At 40.1% G+C, this 17,178-nt stretch overlaps 1 protein-coding gene across 16 annotated transcripts in view; it reads right to left on the reverse strand.

Annotated features, from left to right (window-relative positions):
- Positions 1-2,078: 2,078 nt before the first annotated feature.
- The window catches only part of LOC117575473 (polypyrimidine tract-binding protein 1), a 164,533-nt gene continuing 149,433 nt past the window's right edge, over positions 2,079-17,178 (reverse strand). For 14 of the 16 annotated variants that reach the window (XM_034259693.2, XM_034259699.2, XM_034259697.2 and 11 more), the window contains 4 exons: positions 10,362-10,454; positions 4,572-4,788; positions 3,987-4,064; positions 2,079-3,909 (listed from right to left, as the gene is read on the reverse strand). In XM_034259693.2, coding sequence (XP_034115584.1) covers positions 3,777-3,909; positions 3,987-4,064; positions 4,572-4,788; positions 10,362-10,454 — 521 coding nt within the window. In that variant the 3' untranslated portion in view covers positions 2,079-3,776. Of the gene's footprint in view, positions 3,910-3,986; positions 4,065-4,571; positions 4,789-10,361; positions 10,455-17,178 lie in introns of those variants that run through there. The other 2 variants (XM_034259692.2, XR_004572876.2) reach the window with 2 other exon arrangements.

A 17,178-nucleotide genomic window follows, 5' to 3' on the forward strand; every position in this document is an offset into this window, starting at 1 on the left:
AATGCATAGTTAAATAGCTACGATACAATTACTTATACACTGACATAGCTCGCATGCATGTTGTATGTTCATCTGTATGTAGAATATGTGGGCTGGCTTCAGCTTCACAACTAAAATGCGTACGTACATATGTTGTATGCATGTGTGTTATGTTTTTCGGGTATGTTTTTGTATATATGTATGTATGTTACTCATATTCATATTTAGTCTTGAATTGATTATGCGTCAATTTGCATATTGGTAAAATCTCGTTTTGCAGCTCAAAATGTACAACTTATAACTGTTTTTGCTATGCTTCATTATTTGTATCATTATCATTATATATATATATTCTTTTTCTTTTTTTGCTTTAAATTTTATTTTAATATATACTTTTGTTAATTTTTAGTGTATGCAACTATTTGCTTTTCATGATTTCACAATCAGGCACCAGAGGCGAAAGTTGAGGTTGCACTCTGCATTCCAACAACTGACGCTGCCTAGGCAATTGTTTTTGCTCGTTATTTTAGATTATATTCTTTTTCATTCATTGTTTTTTGTTGTTTGTTTATTAAATGTATTCAATTATGTGATAAATTTGTAATTATTAAATTCTTCAATGTATCTCTGTGTGTTCTACATGGTAAAGTAATACTTTTAGTGTTGTTTTTCTTTCGTTTTGTTTCGTTTTTTGTTTTTGTTTTCAAATAGCTGCATTTGCCTATTATGCATTTTGTATATAAGTATTTGTATGTATATGTACGAGTATGTGTACGTAGTTCTATTAATTCGCATGCTGCTTATTCGGTGTGTTCTTCATTATCAACATAAACACGCTGTAGCGCAAATTGTATCTATATTATCGTTGGGCTAAATATTTGATTACGCTTTGAACGCTCTGTGTACCAGAGTACAGCCGCCTTCTATCTATGCATTTTGGATTGATTGCAGTTTGATGTGAATCTGTCTGTCTGTCTGTCTGTCTGTCGGTATATTATTATGTGTGTACTAGTTGTATTATGATTTAACCTTTCACATATTGATTTGAAGTTTCTTTTGCTTGGATTCTGGTTGTTTTGTTTCTTTTGCTGTAATTAGTAGTTATAGTAGTTTTTGTTTTGTTTTGAAATACTTGTATGAAATTTTTTGATTTGTCAAGAGTTCTCATTTGAAATTCTAGCAGTCGTGGGTTTGATATATATATATATGTATATATCTGTATATATCAATATATATGTATATATAATGTATATGTATATCTCTGTTTACCTTGTATCGATGCGCTAACAAAACGTGTATATATGTTTGTATGTATGTATCTATATATAGTAGACATAGACATAGACATAGGCATAGACATGGAGCATATGTTAAGTTAAGTTATAAGATTAAGTTTTTTAATTAGGTAAAGTTAGATTAGGATAGAATGTATACATGAAACGCTAGTTATGTTTGGTTTTTGTTTTTGTTTTTTTTTTTTAGTTAAAAAAATGTACTTTAAGCTTTCGAGTTGAATGAGAAATGTGGTTGTTGATGGTTAAACTATGTTTCCTTTATCCTTTTCCATCTTTTGCTTCTATTCTGTGGTCGAGTTTTGTCATACTTTTCCACTCATTGCCGACAGTTTAAATACTTAGCGGCAGCTGACTCGCGATAACTGCAATTATCCGAATGATATCCTTTTAAATTTTACACATTTTACAATACAATTTTACTGTTGCTTTTCGTACACGTTTTTTTGAAGTTTTCAAATTTACCATTTTCTGTTATTTGTTATTTGTTAATTGTTAATTTTAAATTACGATCACTGCTACTTATGCTTAAAAACTAAATCCATATCATTTAGTTACAATTACAATTACTTTACTTTTTTATTAATCATATTTGTTTTTATTTTTCTTTTCTTTTTTTGTTCTTTTGCGCCAACATAGTATAAATAATTATTTTCACTTTCTAAATATATATAAACATTGATGTGTGTATAATTAGTCCTGTGCCTGTCTGTTTCTGTGTGTGTGTGTGTCTCTCTGTGTGTGTGTGTGGTTGTGTCTCTGTGTGTGTTTGTGTGAGTGTGGGCATTTTGTAAAATTATCAAAAAATCATTGAGTTTTTTCTTTTTTGCTTTTTGTTCTTTTTTTTTGTATGTTTTTGTTTTCGTTTTTGCTAAAAACACTTATATGTCTTTCATATTGGTATGCTTAGGCCTAGATATAATTACGATTCTTTTGAGATTTTACTTTCGTATCTTAAAATTTGTTTTATTTCCTGTTTCATGTTTTTGTTGTAGTTCAATATATATTCATATATATATATATACTTACTATAAATATTTATGTTTTTTCTTTTCCTTTTTTGTATGCATATGTATATCCATTATACAGTATATATTTTTGTTTTCATTTTGTGTATATATAATAATATTTTTCTAATTTAACAACATTTACATATACACACACACAGAAGATTTTACGTACGTTTTACTTTCAATTTGTTTATGTTTTTTTTTGTTTTTGTTTTTTTTCTGTTGTATCTGCCTTTAAAAGAGTTACTTTTGTTTTGTGTCTGATTTAATGCTAAACGAATAGGCGTACTAACTTTATGATGGGATCTCTTCTCTTCACACGCCCGACAATAGTTTGATTTTATTTTATGTTAAATGTAATACATTTTTTCAGCGCCTTTTTGCTTGGCTTCTTCAATTACGAGTACACTTAGGAATTAGTGTGCACGTTTTCGATCTAATATTGAGATTTACTTTTAACATTAATCGTACCACTAACAAAATTAATAATAATATTTAATAAAAAAAAATAAAACGTTTAAAAACATCTTATTTGCGCGTTTGCTTTTTAAGTTGAACTCTTTTGTGTTTTGTTTTTTGTTTTTCACTTGTAGAAATCAGGATTATCAATCAATCGTGCTGCAATCACTTAAAATATAATAACAGTAAATACTCATACATAATAAAATGTTTGCGCACTTCATCATCATTTTGTTTAAACATAAATGTCGTTTTTTTATAATTTTAGTTTAAGATTTTTTTTGTTTCGCTTTGACTTCTCTCTGCTGATGTTTTTTAAAACCAAAACACAGTACAGTGCACTCAAATTACAACTAATTTTGTTTTTGTTTTTGTTGTTTTGTTTTTTTTTTGTATTCTTTTGTTTTTGTTTCTCTCAATGCAACTTACTAGACTTATCGACTACATATATAGTATTAACTTTAAGCTTATGATTATACGACGTCGCTGATTGTTTATTGGGCTCTTTTCTTTTGCTTTGCTTTATTTAAATCTGTTTTTAGTATTTTTTTACTTGCTGCACACTTGTGGCAAACATTTGAATTGGTATTCATCATATAAGTTGGAGTCTATAATTAATTGTTTTGTTTTGTTTTGAGTTTGCGATCAATATTGGGAAAACAGTATTTGTTTTTCTTTGTTTTAGAATTTGTATGTTGTATATATGTGTGTATATATATATATATTTTTATTTAGATTAGCTATAGCTCTTGCATCGATTGTTTTGCTGCTGTTTGTTGATGGGTTGGGATTGGTTGGGTTTGTTTGTTGTTCTAGTTTTGCTTGTGGTTGCCGCTTTAAATGTTGCTGCTGTTGTTGCTGTTGTTGTTGCTGTTGGTTGTCAGTTGAAGTGGGTGTTGTGGCGATTGCCCTGCACGCCGCTTGTACTACGAATTATAGATTGTATCTGTTGCTGCCAAAAGATCTGCTGCCGTAGCGGATAGCTGCTGCTGTTGGCACTCAGTCAAGTTCAGTGAACCTGACCCCGGGTCGGATTCTAGATGTTCGACTTGGAGAAGCTCACACGCAAATGATTGGACTCCGACAGCTGATGGTTGTGCATTTTGATCAGCGCCAGCACAGCTTCCTCCACCGACGACAGCTGCAGCAGCGCCATTTTGCGGTCCTTACTGCAAATTGCGAATGCAAATCAATTTAATTAGCTGAAGCTGTTTAAAATTGGGGACATACAAATTTGTGTACTTACGGGAAAAACTTGAATGCTTTGACTTCAAAGTTGTTGGAGGTGAAGGCTTCTTTGATGTCATCCTCAGTGCAGGATGAGCTGTTGAGAAACATTCGTAAAATTAACAGCTATCGATTTAAATTGGCATGCTGTGCGTCTATAGATATCGCATAAACACCGAGCACACCGAGCACATCGAACAGCAGGCAGCAGAAATTGCCACAGCCACAAAGCGAGGCAATAGAGAGAGAGATAGAGAGAGAAAGCTGGAGCATAAACACATAAATTCAAACGGCAGCTTCACCCTCTTTGCCATCGGAGCATCGCCATAAGAACCTGGCGGGGCGCTTTGTCATATTTGGCAGACAAAAGCGACACGGGGTGTCTGAGTTGCCACCGCTCTGCTCTGGGCTTCTGCTGCTGCTGTTGCTGCTGTTGTTGCTGCTGTTGCTCATAACGGTAATTGTAATTGCCCGCGTGGCGTTGATGAAAATACAAACTCCAGCTGTGCACGGCGCATCGGGTGTATCGGGTGAACTATATCTTTAAACGCTACGCAGCTAGCTAGCTAGCTAGCTAGACACGATATCATATGATGATACTTACGGAATGTTACTTAAATGCAGTGTCGCCGATGGCGGGTAGATGTTTTGATAGTTCTTGCTGCCGGGCTTTTTGAAACGATGCAACGGATTCTGTGAGTAGTCACGTGTCAGGCCCGCGTCCGGCTGTCCCTCCTTGGGCAGTTGCACGGCCTGATGTTTGCTGGCCATGACACGTATTGGCTTGCCCCATAAACGTAATTTATCAAGGTGAGACATGGCTGTAAATGTATAAAAATACAAAAACGAGAAATACAATTCTCACGTTAAAACGAATGGCGAATGCACGAATTTAGTGGTAAACTTTTATCCAATAGCTCCCTCAACATCTCTTAGTATGTGTCTGTGTGTTACTCTGAGCTTGTTGTGGATGCTGGGGTGTTATAGAATATTTGTTCATGTTTGTATGCATAGATGGAACTACATGTCTACATGTGTTCACATGTGTAGATGCAATTTATATGCTGCGTTACAAGCCATAAAATTACTTTGGCGCGCCTCGGCTTCAGTCTCCCCGCAGTCGATGTTCTCGCGTCGCATACTTCACCCCAAACATATCTATATATGCCCCATGGACGGAGTGAGCAATAAGTGCAGGCAAATATTTACATTCTAAAATGTAACTGCAACTTTATCAATGTCGTCTGCCTTTGGTGATTTACAAGCAAATGACTCGCAATAAAATGCATTGCCCACAAAAGTATGCTATCGTTTTTTACCCTTCTCTTGTTTTTCTTCCCTTTTTTTTTTGTTTTGCATTTTTACCCTGCCTCGATAGTCATAACACCTGAGGCTTAGTTGCACATTCAGTTTATTTTTATTTCATCTCGATTCGATTCGATTGCGATTGCGACGATTGTGAGTTTGTGATTTCGATTTCAATTTCGATTACATTTTTATTCAATTTGAGTTGGGCAAGTCATGCTTTGGGTCTTAGCTGACACACGCACTTGTCGCCCACTTTTGGGCTGCTCGCTTTGTTGCATTATTTTAATAAATTATATAACATTTTATCATTGTGCGCAGTTGTCATGGACAGTGGACTGGTTAGAAGATGGAAGCGAATCGTGTAAAGTTGCTTATGTTTTATTGTGAAATAATATGCTTACTCAGCCGTTTATTGTTTGCCTAATGGATTAAATGATTTTACAAAAAAATAAGGCTTGAAAATGTAATAAATTGTTAAATAAAAGGCAGGACACAAGCATAGGGATAGGGACGGAGACAGAGGCAGTGACAAACGCTTCTGGTTGTGCCACAGAGCCAGTTTGCCACATGCGTCGACGTTCGTGTACGAGTATATGACAAACACTTGTAATAAAGATTAATGTGCAACCGAGACGGCGCTTCGCTAGCCAAAAGCAGGCAGAGGAGGGGGGAATGGAAAGAGGACCAACTTTGCCTATCATCTCAGCGCCTTTCAAAGTGCTGCAGCTGCTGCTGTTGCTTTTGCTGTTGCTTCAGCCACTCGTTGCGGCAATTGCGGCTGCGGACTGAGGGACTGAGGCCCAACTCAAAAAGTATCTTAAAGTTTTAATTACCAACCTGACCAGTGGCAGCCCCAACAACAACAACAACAACAAATCATTATTAACTTGTGCAAGGCATTAAAAAAGAACACAACAAAAAGATTGCACGCACAGCTGAGCACCGTAGAAACACAAGCAAAAGGATTTCTACAAAATATAAAAAAACAAAAAGTTGGGTTTGTGCCTTAGCCCCAAAAGTGACTTGTAGATGATGCGGCGCTTCTAAAGGATTTATGCGTGTTTTAAGTATGAATGAAGTGGGTTAACAACGACAACAACAGCAACAACAAGAACAACAACACGGAACTCGTAACTCGTTACAAAGTCCCCGAAGTTTGCATTAGCTGTATTGCTGTTGGGCTCAGGTGAGATTGATTGATCTCATAAACACAAGCCAAAGGCACATCTTAAGCTCTAACTACTACCAAAAGTACTTGTAACACAATAATACTCTCCTCTGTATGCACAGCATTTGTCAAATGGGAAACTATGCAAAGTCAGTTCATCAGAAAGTTTTGCTTTGCCTGACTGCGCCTAAGTCATTCAAATAGTCACTTAACGCACTAAACTTTGTCAAAACTCTGTTACAAGTTTCACATGACGTATGCGTAATCGGCTCATAATATATAGATGCGATGCGATGCGATGTATATATAGATGATGATGTGTGTGTGTGTGTGTAGCATGCGCAAATATTTGTTTGTTTTTGTTGTAAATACTTTTATGCGTACGCTGCTCATGCAAAATATTTTGCAGTAATTTGTTGCGCCAAAAAAAGCACAGAAATTTATTTACCCAAAAATTCCCCAAGCAACAGCAGCAACAGCAGCAACAATGTTACAGTTACGTTGCTGTGCCAGCTGTGCGTGTTGCCTATAAATTTATACGAGTCTGTTATGTATCTGTGTGTGTGTGTGTGTGTCTATAGTTTGTAATAAGTTGTGCAAAAACTTAATCCCGACAAAGGCAGACACAACAAATGGCGCGCGTCCGGTCAGCATCCATTTGCACAATGTTCGTTGCTAGCCAGCTTCGCCCATTGTTAGGGCCATTATAATATTTCCCACACACACACCTCAGACTCAGCATCAGACTCGAACTCCGAGTGAAACAACAACCAACCCGCCCATATGCTTATTGTTTTAACATTCTGTGTGTCTGTAGTTTTTGTCTATTTCTGCTTTGACCATTGCCACTTGATTGCTGTCGCACTGTGTTTGTGTCTCTCTAGTCTTGACTTCATTTAGACCAATCCGGAACAAAAAAAAAGTTTCCGCTTTTTTTTCGCCTTTACGCTGTAATTCGTATGCTGAGTGTGCAATTGTAACCGTATTTTGTGCGCACTGTCTACTCTTCGTATCGTCCATGCGAGACACTTTCATATGCATGGAGTGGGCGGGGGGCGGCATGCGATTTGGCAACGGGGGAAGGGGGCACAGGACATCTGCTGCCCTAACTGCTGTTGCTGTTTGGGGGGAGTCGCCTGTAATCGTCTTTGTTCTGCCAGAGTTGCGAACGAAAGAGAGAGAGAGAGTGAGTTTTGGGCAAAGTAACGAATGAATTTGTTAATATTTTATGAGTGCATAAGTGCGCACTCACCGACAAACTCCAACAACACCCACAACAACACTCGCACCCCAAAGTAGTTACCTGACCGGACGAACGGACGGACGGACATTGGACAACGGATGGAATAAGGAATATGCTTGGCTCGGAGAGAGAGAGAGAGAGAGAGAGAGTGCAGAGAATTCAGCCGGAAGTGTTTGCCATTTGGCAGCCCTCGCGGCACATTAGTAGTCTATATGTTGACGCAGCGCCATTAATATTTTCACATGCCAACAGCAATTGGGTGTGTACATCCATGTGTTGTGTGCAACTGTGTGTGTGTGTGTGCGTGTGTGGTGTGTGTACAATAATTTGCTTGTCGAATAGCTTTGGTTTTGTTGCCACAAATAAAGCGACGCATTTTGTTGTTTGCATATCTGCAAAAGTTGTTGTGCCGTAGCATCGCATTGCAAATGGAACCGAACCACATTGCACCGCATGCTGCGGTCGGCATGTTGTCAAATTATTGACAAATTCAATAAACAACATTACGTATCCGACGCGTTGTCTCTGCTTGACTGTTTTGTCACTGTTCACTGCGTTCAACTGATTGCAGCTGATTAGTCCGAAAATGCAAAAATAATGAAGCCAAACACAAGAGACACAAAAACATATACAAAGAATATGAAAATGCAAAAGCATTGTACGGGATAGTTGATTGCATTAAGAATTTTACAAATATCTCTGCACAAAGTTGGAATGCTTTTGAGCGCATAAAAATGCGACAAATATGGAGATTGTTGCAGCCAGGCAGCGAACCAAGAGATAAGAGCGGGAGAGAAAAAACTGAAACTGAACTGAAAACAGCAAAAATATTACGCAATGATAATTGCCATTATTAATTGAGTTCAGCACAAAGCATATTTTTAACTGCCCATCAAAGCCAATATTAATGCAGAGTAAAGTACAACTATGCAAACTGTTTGTTAAAAATTTAAATGATAAGCAAAGAAGCATTTATAATTTACATTTTTAAACTACGCTTTTAGAATAAGCTTATAAATAAGCAAGAAATTTAAAGTCATTTCTCTTGCAGGGTATGTTCTAGTTGTGTTTTTTTTTTGTGACTATCTGCATTAATATAAATCGATATAAAAAACTGCTGCACTCGCTTTTTTTTCGTGCAGTGGTTTTAAATGCCGCCGCCTGTCGTGCAATTTGCTGGCAATTTCCGTAGCATTGCATTCATTGCACTAATTAAATTTATTTAAACTTTATTAATAACAACAACATTGCTGTTGCTGCTGTTCGTTGCTGCTGCTGCTGCTGCTGTTAGCAGTGGCAACACAGCACAAAAAACAAACCAATGCATTTTACTGGCAACGAGGGAAATTATTTGTTAAGTATTTAAGCGTTAGCAGCTTGCAGCAAAGCGGCTTAAAGTGAGAACGAACGGCATACATATGCGAAAGCGTTCGCTTTCAATGATCAATCGGCATAAGCAGCTAATAAGCCTGCAGTTTTTACAATGGCCAGCGCGCCAACGCTGCGTATGCGCAATGCGTGCAATTACTTAACGCCCAACGGAACAGAACAGAACAGAACAGAAGAGAGAACTATAAGTCCAATTCGATGTCGCGTTTGTCGTTTTCAATTAAGCGAGCCCCGTTGGCGGAGCTTTGACAGCTTTTGAGTTATTTTTCGAATACGCATAAATGAAAAGAAATATCCACCAGACAACGCTGCCCGCCGTCCGCTGCCAATGGCCAATGCCAATGCCTGTCCTGTGTCCCATGTATTAAATGGAATAAAACCAAATCGAAATTGAAAAGGTGTCGCTGTCAGCGCGCGAGCTGCTCGTGTTTGTCTGTTTTTTTTTTGCTTTTGTAATAAAGTGGAATTTGGCACGTCGGTTGGGTGCTCTTAACGCCTCGCAATGCGCGGCGATTTTCATTTCGTTTAATGCGAACACAAACAGCCAAAGGCAAAGGGGTCAAGCGGTGAGTGGAAAGAATGGAGGTCGCCTGCCTGCCTGCCTGACAATGGCAAAGTGCACACAAATAAATGCAATAAAATGATTGGCATGTCCCCCGCTGAGGCGCACGGCTTGGGTCAGCAGCCAGGGATTCAGTAGCAACAGGGAGTTGCTGCAGTCCAAGCACAAGCAGTTGCGACCAGGTGTTGGACAGGCTCTGGTAATAAAGCGCTTATAAAATTTCATTTATGTGCACGAGTCGCTCGCTCTTGCTCTGTCTGTCGGCTCTGTTATGTTGTGTTCTGTACTGTTCTGGTTGTTGCCTCATTGAGGTCGTTATATCTGGCCATCTCTTTCGCTTTAACAATTTTTATTATTAATACATTTTGTTTGTTGCATTTGCAGCGTGGCAGCAGCGGCAGCAGCAGCAGAGGTAACAACGAGTCTGGTTGCCAAAGGTATGCAACGTTTGGAATTTCATGTTGCTGGAATTTTTCATTTTAAACAAGCTGCAAATTGCAGCTGCCTTCCATTTTGCTGCCACCACGAATCACTTGCCATCCCAGCAGCTAACTGCCCCTGTTTTGCAGCAGTTGCCACGCTACTTCTGCTGCTCGTTCGCATTTCATTCTTTATTTTTTATTTTTTGTGTGTATTTCTGTTTTTTATTTTTATCTGATGCCCCTTTTCGCTGCTGCAGATTTTTCATTACTTTTGGGTTGGGCTTTGGCCATGTTTGACTTACCCAAATAAGCTTGCTGCGGCTCTGCCATTTGTATGAGTGCCGAGTCCTTTTTGTTGTACAAAATCTTTACACGTTGCACATCGCCGTATACACCTGTGAATTACGTAAAAATATTTCAGATTATTAGCATTGAGTTGCACTTTATTGCCGAGCGCAGAAAAAAACACATTAAATACGTAAGATTAAAGGACATATTTGTGGTTGCCTGCCTGCCTGCCAAAGGGACTAATGAAAATATCTAATTAAATGCAGTCGAAATATACTTTAAGCAACTTTAAGTTTAAGCGCGTGCAATCTACAAAGTAGAGCCCGCATAGCGGTCATAAGACGCGACTTAAACGGCGGAAGCGAGCCACGAAAATATCGGACAGCAAAGGAGCTGGAGCTGGAGTTTTATGCAACGCGCAAATGTTGCCAAAGTTTTACACACCACCAAAAAGCCATAACCAGGCATACGTTGCTGCTCCCAGCCAAGCCAAGCCAAGCAACTCAACCCCTTTTCCTATCCAATCTCTCTCTCTGGCAGGTGCAGCTCCTCGGCTAGGTATTATTGCCGGGACGGAGCCGTTAGTATCATGTACGAAACTCATAACTAGCTCAATAAGTTTTCTCGGCTATTTTTTACGAGCAGCCAGCTAGACCTTTCCCGTTGCAGTTTCTGGCAGTGGCTTTGGCAACGGATCTCTTCGGTTGCATACTTTTTAAGGCTGCGCCACGCGGCTGATTTTACAGCTGTCTGACACGGTGTAGGTGTGTTGCAATATTGAAGAAGATGCTTGCCAGCGAGCGCACAAGTTTTTGATGTTGCGACGCGTTATTGAATTGTATTTTATGACTTTACTTACGCGCGCAACCGCCGCAAAGTATGCAATATGCCGTGGTGAAAATTTAAAGCAACTTTAAGTGGTCGGTGGACGAAGCACAACTAAAACATTTGCTTGTGATTTGTTAGCTTGGGCATTGGACTTTTGCTTTGACAGGTGCAAAGCATACGCTCAGTCCTCTTCTTTTTTGCTCTTGTCCTCTGTCTGATTGTAGCCAATCAGCGGCAAATTTGCAGCAAGGGCGCAAATTGCCATCAAGCATAAAAAAATAGTTGGTAGCTAAAAGGTTGTTCCCCCATTCCACTGTCAAGTTGCCGCCTGCTGTCATTGTCCAGCAATGCAAACAATGTAAAGTGCAGGCACCCTCGGTTGCCCAAGACAACAAATCGAATAATGCGAAAAGTAAATTTTCAACTAGCCAACTTCTCCCTTCTACTTTTCCCCAAAACGAAAAGCAGCAAAAATAAAAATAAACTCAAAACCGAATGGCAGTAAAAGTGAGGGCAAAAAGCTGCAAGGTTCAATGTGTGTGTTGCATGAAAAGCGGGGGGGAACGGGGAGACGAATGAAGCGGAGCGCTAACAAGTTACAAAAGTAGCAATAGAAATGCAGGTAGTAAATAGTGCGAGAGCAAGCGGTGCATACTCGTCGTAGAGTAGTTCAACAGTTGGCAGTAAATCCATTTTATACAGTCGACTGGATGCCTGACTTTCCTCTTCTGCCTGCTGCCTGACTGCACAGTGCAAAAACTGAAACTGAAAGAACTGTGCTGCGAACTGAAACTTGACTTATGCCAAACACCGAAAAATTTCGTTTGCTTGAAAATTGGCTTTGCAGTAGCAGTAAGAGTATCAACAATTGCAGCAATAAACCAAGCCAAGCGAGCCAAGTCAAAGCACAGGTCAGACAGAAGAAGAGACTGCCCAAAACGAATACGTCGACGAATACGAATACGGTATTCTGCAGGCATTGGCAGTGAAGCATATTGAATGCCAGTCTCCTGGCCAGCACCATCACAATTTGACGTCCAACTGGGCGTATGCGCAACTGCTGCTGCTGCTGATGTTGCTGCTGCCGTCAGTCGACAGCCAACAGTCGGTTGCCATGCAAAGCGGCTGCTGCGATGCCGCCCTTAGCCAGACTTTATAATAATTTATTATCGCAAAAAGATTTAGCTGCATAGAGCAGCCAGCAACCAGCCAACCAACCCAGCAGTCTGACTTTGAATATGTTTCCATACTTTTCTTGTGGCGCTGCTTCGACTCTGACTCTCTGCCTCGGAGGATTCCCTGGCGGCCCATTAGTCGTATGTTTGAGCATATTTTAGATGAAAAAATATCGCCGCTCGTCCGTCGTTTAATGCAAATTTCTGTGGCTTGTGGCCTTCAAGGCAATGGAAGAGCTTGAAAAGGCCGAGACAGAGTAACTGTTAGGTGGGAGAGAAAGCACGTGTACAGCAGCAAAATTTACGTGATTTTATTATGTATTTAGTGCAATACTCAAAAATATAACAAAAGTAATTTGTCGACCATCAGAAAACCATTGACAGGCCATTTAAGCTAACTCATTTCATATGCGGACATTAATTTCGCCAAAATTTCAGATAAACGAAACATGTTAAATTATTGAAAAAAAAAACGAAAACGAAAACTCCATTGAGATGATTTGCACACATTTTTGCCTTTTTCCGGTCACGCCACTTTATCAAATTGCCTCTCGCTGCCTTCCTGCTGTGCGTCGTCGCCCTCTATCTGCTGGCACATTCATAAAATTTTATGAAATTATTTTGAGCGTCAACACTGAAATCACGCACACACAGTTCGCAGTTCACACACAGCATACAGTTCGAGCTCATAAAAATTCAATTAAACACGTTTCAACAATATTTTTGGCAATGATATAAATTTTTAGCACGCCATTACAATTACATAAGCGGATTTCCACAAACATACACACACGCACAGTCATGGACACACATCAATATGTTTGCCAGACGATTTGCAGACTGATTAAGTTTTTATTGTATATGTAGATGTCGATGTAGATACAACTGATGCCACACTCCATAAAGAGGGTCAAATATCTGAATTGGGCCCCAAAAAGTAGGCAACAGTTTAGTTGCTAGCAAAAGGGATAAGATCGGTGGATGGGGGGCGGGGAGGGAATGAATGCTCTATTAAAACGGCGTCTATTGAACGGCTGACAGCCAACAACTGGCATGCGGCATGTGTCAAGTGTCTAAAGAGCCGTGTCATAGTCAAAGTAGCATTGAGCAGGGCAACAGCTCGTCTCCCTCCTCCCATCTCCCATCTCCCAGTTGGCAGCTCTCAGTTCCGCCCTCATGGTTCGCTCAATTGAGTTGTTGGGCTGGCCAACAACAAAGCGCTGTCAAAACTAATAAAATGTCTCGAGTCAGAAAGGGTTACATTCTGAACCTTTTTCTTTTTTCTTTTTTTTTTTGCTATCTTCTTTTTTTTGTTGTTGCGTTTCTCTTCCTCGTTGGGCTTGATCAATCTCTAGGTGCTGTAAACGTTTGAAGTGCGCCGTTCTGTGTGTGTGTGTGGGGGGCGTTGCACAAGCTTTACGCTTGCCACTTTTATTATTTGATATGCAAACAGCTTTTAGGCAAACATCACAGCGCACACACGTTTGCCAACCCATGATTGAAGTGCAAAATTTGCCAGCTAAACGTGGCCGTCAAAACGCTGGCGTTGGTTCCTCGCCGTCATGTGGAAATTGTGGTTACGTGTCCTTTCTCCCTGTTTGCCATTAACATAACAAAAGGCGCTGTTTGTGTGTGTGTGTGTGTGTGTGACAATCGCCAGTCGCGTTGCCGTTGCCGTTGCTTGTTTGTCGTACAAGTTTCCTCAAGTATCACACATTGGCGCGCGCTCTTCGAGTCGACGTCATGTTAAGCTACTTGGAAATTCAAAGGTTATTACATAAAATTTTAGCTCTGCCATTTTAGCTGATTGCTCGTTTAGAGACCCGACTGTTGCCCGACTGCCAAGTCGCCGACAGTGACAGTGTCAAGGCAGAGGAGCTTGGCAGCTTGGCGAGTTTATCTAAATCTATTGGCACGCCATTTCGAGTCATGGCCCAGCCAATAATAAGACGCTTAAGAGAGCGAGAGCGTTCAGCTTATCCGCAACGACATCGACATCGACATTTACTTGAGGCAACAGGCAGCGAGCTGGGCAGCTGGCTTGCTGTGTGCAACGGGGCGTATGATACACTTCTACATCTAACAATTTTCTGCTCCACGCTTTGCGCTCGCTCTCGCTCTCAGTCTCGGTCTTGGCGTTAAATCAGCAATCGAAGCTTTATTAGCACTGCAGGCAGCTGCCAACTGGCAACTGGCAACTGGCTAACTGGATGACTGCCTGACTGGGCTGCAGTTAGTCTTAACTGTGGCTAACGAGCTGCTGATAGGATTTACTGTGGCTCAGTTGCTTTAAGCTGCCCTTAGTTGGCCTTGTTGTTTGTGTGTCTGTGGTCAGACTTGCCTTTATGCACATAATAACGTCAACTAACGACAACAGCAACAACAGCAGCAGCAACAACAACAATAATCATTTTTAAGCAATTAATGCGTTTGGCAAATTTTTGTTTACTTTATGAGCGATAAGCCCGAAATGCTGACAGAATCCAATGCAATTTGTAAATAAAGGCCACACACACACGCAGACAGAAGACAAGTAAAGCAGCTTAAACCACAGAGGCAGAGGCTTCAACCTCCTTCTCTTCTCTTTTGTGCGTGTGGTTGCGTTTGTTTGGCAAAAGTTTATATTTGGGTATTTAAACTCAAATTAAATGCATTTACAGGCAAACAAAGAGGCGCACAGACACAACACAACACAACACACTTACTTACACTCGTCGCACACATACATAGACATGTAAACAAGCCGCAAACAAACCGTTTTGTGTCACCAGAGACAAAGGCAGGCTGCATGCAGACTTCAACAGACTTGCTCGGAGAATGTTATGAGTGTGGTAAACGTGGAGTATGTGAATGTGAGAATGTGTGTATGTGTGTGTGTATGTTTGGGTTATGGCAGCACAAAAATGCAAGTTGGCAAGCCAAGGGACAGCAGCAACAAATCCATTATGCTGCAATTATGCGCTACACTGGGCAGAGGATAAAGCGACTGCCTTTGGCACTCGCAGGAATCGAAGTATTTTGGTAATTAAATAAAACAAACAGATGGAGACAAACACACACACACACACACACACACACACACAGGACATGTGAAAAGTCAAGTCCAAATGCTGTAAAATAGTCGAGACACAGACACATAGAATACTTTATGGTCAGGTTAGCCGCCCTTTGGAAGTTGAAGCTGCAATTCAAACAGCAAACCCCATTAACTTTATAAAGTTAGTTAAATTCATTTGGCAAACAGAGACAGAGACAGAGACCGAGCGAGAAGAGACAATAATAGAGACCAGAACAAAAAGTCTCGTTCAGCCAAAAACCCAACTAAACTAACCAGCTAACACAGTCAACAACAACAGCAACAACAATAGTCGGAGCACTCAACCACCCAAAACAACGAAGCAACGAAAAGTCAAAAGTAAATTTTATTTCAATTGTAAAGCCAGCAAAAACTGCAAACTGTGCGAATGTGTTCTCTGTAGTGTGTGTGTGTGTGTGTGAGGGAGTGTATAAAATGCATACAAATATGCAGACTGAAAAGGACAGAGCAACTGAGAGATAGAGACAGAGAGAACACAGCAACAAGCGCAATGATAACTAAATAAATGGACATTTTTATAGCTATGCACTTCCGCACTCAATCTTTTGTTGTGTGAACGAGTGTGTGTGTGTGTGCGTGTGTGGTTGCTGTGTTTTGGTATTTGTGTGTGTGTGGCAGGATGAGCAGCATGTTAAAGCATGTGCTTTGTTGTAGCACTATCTGCATGCTAGAGCCGAGCTGAGCTGCGAGAGAGAGCCGCATCTACTCGAGCAACAATAGGCAACTGTTGCAGCTGTTGTGACTCTTGTTGTTGTTGTTGTTGTTGCTGTTGTTGGGGAAGCGGGTGGAGGCGGAACGGTTGTTGGTGGCGCCACGAGCGCACTTAATTCATGTAATTTTACATGCACATGCATGTCGCAGACAACGGCAAACGACGAAGGACCAACAGGATGCCATGCAAGTGTGTGCCTGAGTGCGGTCTCACTTGTTGCCCGTTGTTGCCACAGAATGCTTTTTTAATACATGTGTGTGTGAGTGTGTGTAGATTTATGCAAGTGGATATATTTTCATTTTCATTGTTTTACAATTTGTAAGCACAACTTATGACAGGATAACTGCCAACGGCGTCTGCATATGCATCGTGTATATCTGCCAGATATATGTATATATATATAAATGTGTGTCACTTCCTCTTTCCTCGATGTGATTGCCAAAGACTGAGAGAAGATTTCTGTGTGTCCAGGGCAGAAGACCAAGCAAAACTATTTCAATTTCAAGCTGATGGATTTGCTGTTGGGCAAAAAGCTATTAGAAAGCCATTTGTAGCATTTTGTTGGACGTTGCTTCTCATGTTCTGTGTAATGCAATATAAATATAAATGGGAATGCGAATGCGAATCGAAATGAAAATGGAAATGCAGTAAGAACGTTTTGCTGTTATTTAATGCACATTTCCGTTGTGCAACTTCTATAGTTGTTGCTGCCACCTCAGGCCATTATTTTTTACACACACACACACAGTTAAGCTGCGCTCTATTATGTCCAGTCGGGGATCCAGCTGCTTGATTACGTTGATCAGTATAAAGCTTATGGTTAATGCTGTGTTTCACATAATGGAATTTTGATCGCCAGCAACTTCAATTTCTTATAGAATTTTCTATTGTTTAAAGGATTAGAGAAAAGCGCAGGCATTTTCTTTTTTTTTTTTTTGGATTTGGATGTGAAAACGTCATGTCGAACAATGCTGTTTTCCCCTTGCCTTTTGCCGTGTTTACATTTATTTAATATTTAA

The sequence above is a fragment of the Drosophila albomicans genome, chromosome 2R, assembly GCF_009650485.2.
Source record: "Drosophila albomicans strain 15112-1751.03 chromosome 2R, ASM965048v2, whole genome shotgun sequence".
Taxonomy (NCBI): Eukaryota; Metazoa; Arthropoda; class Insecta; order Diptera; family Drosophilidae; genus Drosophila; species Drosophila albomicans.